General features: G+C 43.8%; 1 protein-coding gene across 1 annotated transcript in view; it reads left to right on the plus strand.

Annotated features, from left to right (window-relative positions):
• The first annotated feature begins 286 nt into the window (after positions 1-286).
• The window catches only part of BMP15 (bone morphogenetic protein 15), a 4,879-nt gene continuing 3,138 nt past the window's right edge, over positions 287-2,027 (plus strand). Inside the window, exon 1 of the mRNA XM_006913404.1 lies at positions 287-632. Within this exon, the coding sequence (XP_006913466.1) occupies positions 308-632 (325 nt within the window). The 5' untranslated portion in view covers positions 287-307. The remainder of the gene's footprint in view (positions 633-2,027) is intronic.

The raw sequence follows: 2,027 nt of genomic DNA on the forward strand, positions 1-2,027 counted from the left end.
TTTTAAGTTACCTCAGCCTCCAAGTAAGTGCTATCTTGTCCTTAGCCCTGGAGAGCAGGAGAGGCATGCAGCCTTGTCCCACCTGTTCTTTCTATTTGTTTTGGTGCAAGGAGGTCAAGTTAGGAGACCTTGTTTGGTCCAGAAGATCCTCCCAAACAAAACAATATAGAGCCTGTCTGCCTTTCATTTTTTTCTTGCCTTATCTTTTGTGGAACTAGGATGCGGTTACCTGTGTGAAAGGAAAGGGTCAAAGTGACATCTTTTGGGCTTAGGCTGGAATGTGTTGCTGAACACCAAGCCTTTCAAGATGGTCCTCCTCAGCATCCTTAGAATTCTTCTTTGGGGACTGGTGCTTTTTAAGGAACATAGGGTCCAAATGGCAAACACAGGGCAGCCCTCTGCTGCCCTCCTAGCTGAGGCCCCTACCTTGCCCCTGATTTGGAAGCTGCTGGAAGAAGCCCCTGATAAGCAGCAGAGAAAGCCACAGGCCCTAGGGCATCCCATGCAGTACATGCTGGAGTTGTACCAGCGTTCAGCTGATGCACATGGGCACCCTAGGGAAAACCGCTCCATTGGGGCCACCATGGTGAGGCTGGTGAGGCCCTTGGCCAATGTAGCAAGGCCTGTCAGAGGTGAGTTATCATACCATACTGTCCTGGAAGGGAGAGAAATGAGGAGGAAGATTGTAGAGAAAATGGGATCTTGAGTTTACTGTCAGACCTCATTGCCTGGTGGGCAGGTTTTCTCAGGCTTGGTTTTCAAAGGATGACAAACTTGGGGAAAGCTGGCTTCAAGCCTGCTTCCCTTTAGGGCCCCAATTTAAGAATAGATTGCCTTGAGACTTACCTGAGGAATCTCTCCCAGGCCCCAGGGCAACTGAGTGATGTGTCAACTCCTTTCAAAGAAAGTCTTATTGCTTGTTATATTACTGAAAACTGTAATTGAGAAATATCCATATACATTCTTGTGGAGGGCTCTTTATATGTTGTTTTATTCTTAGAAGGCAAAAAGTACAGGATGCTGAGTTGGGGAAATTTACAAGGCCTCGGAAAGGACAGAAATAAGCTAATGTCTGAGGGTCTGTACACCTGGCTCAATGAGCAGCTGCTATTTTACTTAATGGCAGCTATCATTAGCTGTCATGGAGTAACTGGCCTAATTTTTAAAGATAAGAAAACTAAGACGGTGGGTGGCAGAGATAGGATTTGAGCTCAAGTCTGCCTGAGTCTAAAGTCTGTTCATAACTTCTCAAGTGTTTAAATGTACCCCAATATCTTTGTATACTAAGCAGTTTTTCTATTTAGACCATGCTGCTACTTTGAGTTTCTGGTACCAAATGTATTTCGGAATTGTCTTTGCTCCCATCATGCTTAATTTTGCTTTAAATATCTGAATTCGACACTGTTCGAATTTTGCTTTAAATATCTGAATTCGACAGCAGCGGGCTCCTGAAGTGCAGGGCTCTCTAGGGAGTGCAGATGGCAATCAGGTTCAAGGAAATCTTGGAAAGATCAATATTGAGCCTTTGCTAGTCTCAGAAATGAAGACAGGATTTACACTTCCTCTTTTGAGCAAAACAGCCAACATCTCCCTAGCTAACCTTTACTGCGAACTTATGTGCTAGGCATTGGGCAAAATACGAACATTATTTTCCCTAATCCTCACCACTACTATATGAGGTAGATACTATTAGCATATCCATTTAATAGGTGAAGAAACTGAGGCTCCAAGTAACTTAATGTAATACAGCTAGTAATTTGTAGAGCTGTGTATGAAACCCAGACTTTCAGGCTCCAGAGCCTGCGCTTTTAATCACTTTGCTATGTTGACTCCCTACAACAGATCTGAATTAAGCACCAGGCTGGGTTGGATATAAAGAGGCAAATAACTGCTTCCCTGACCTCTAGGAACTCCCACCATAATAGAATTGATAAGTAATTGCATAACAGTGTTACAGCATGATGAATGCTTTGAAAAAGATAAGCAGTAGGGCTCCCAGATCTCCAAAGAAGAAATGAGACACTGCT

This window comes from Pteropus alecto, unplaced genomic scaffold (genome assembly GCF_000325575.1).
Source record: "Pteropus alecto unplaced genomic scaffold, ASM32557v1 scaffold365, whole genome shotgun sequence".
Classification (NCBI taxonomy): Eukaryota; Metazoa; Chordata; class Mammalia; order Chiroptera; family Pteropodidae; genus Pteropus; species Pteropus alecto.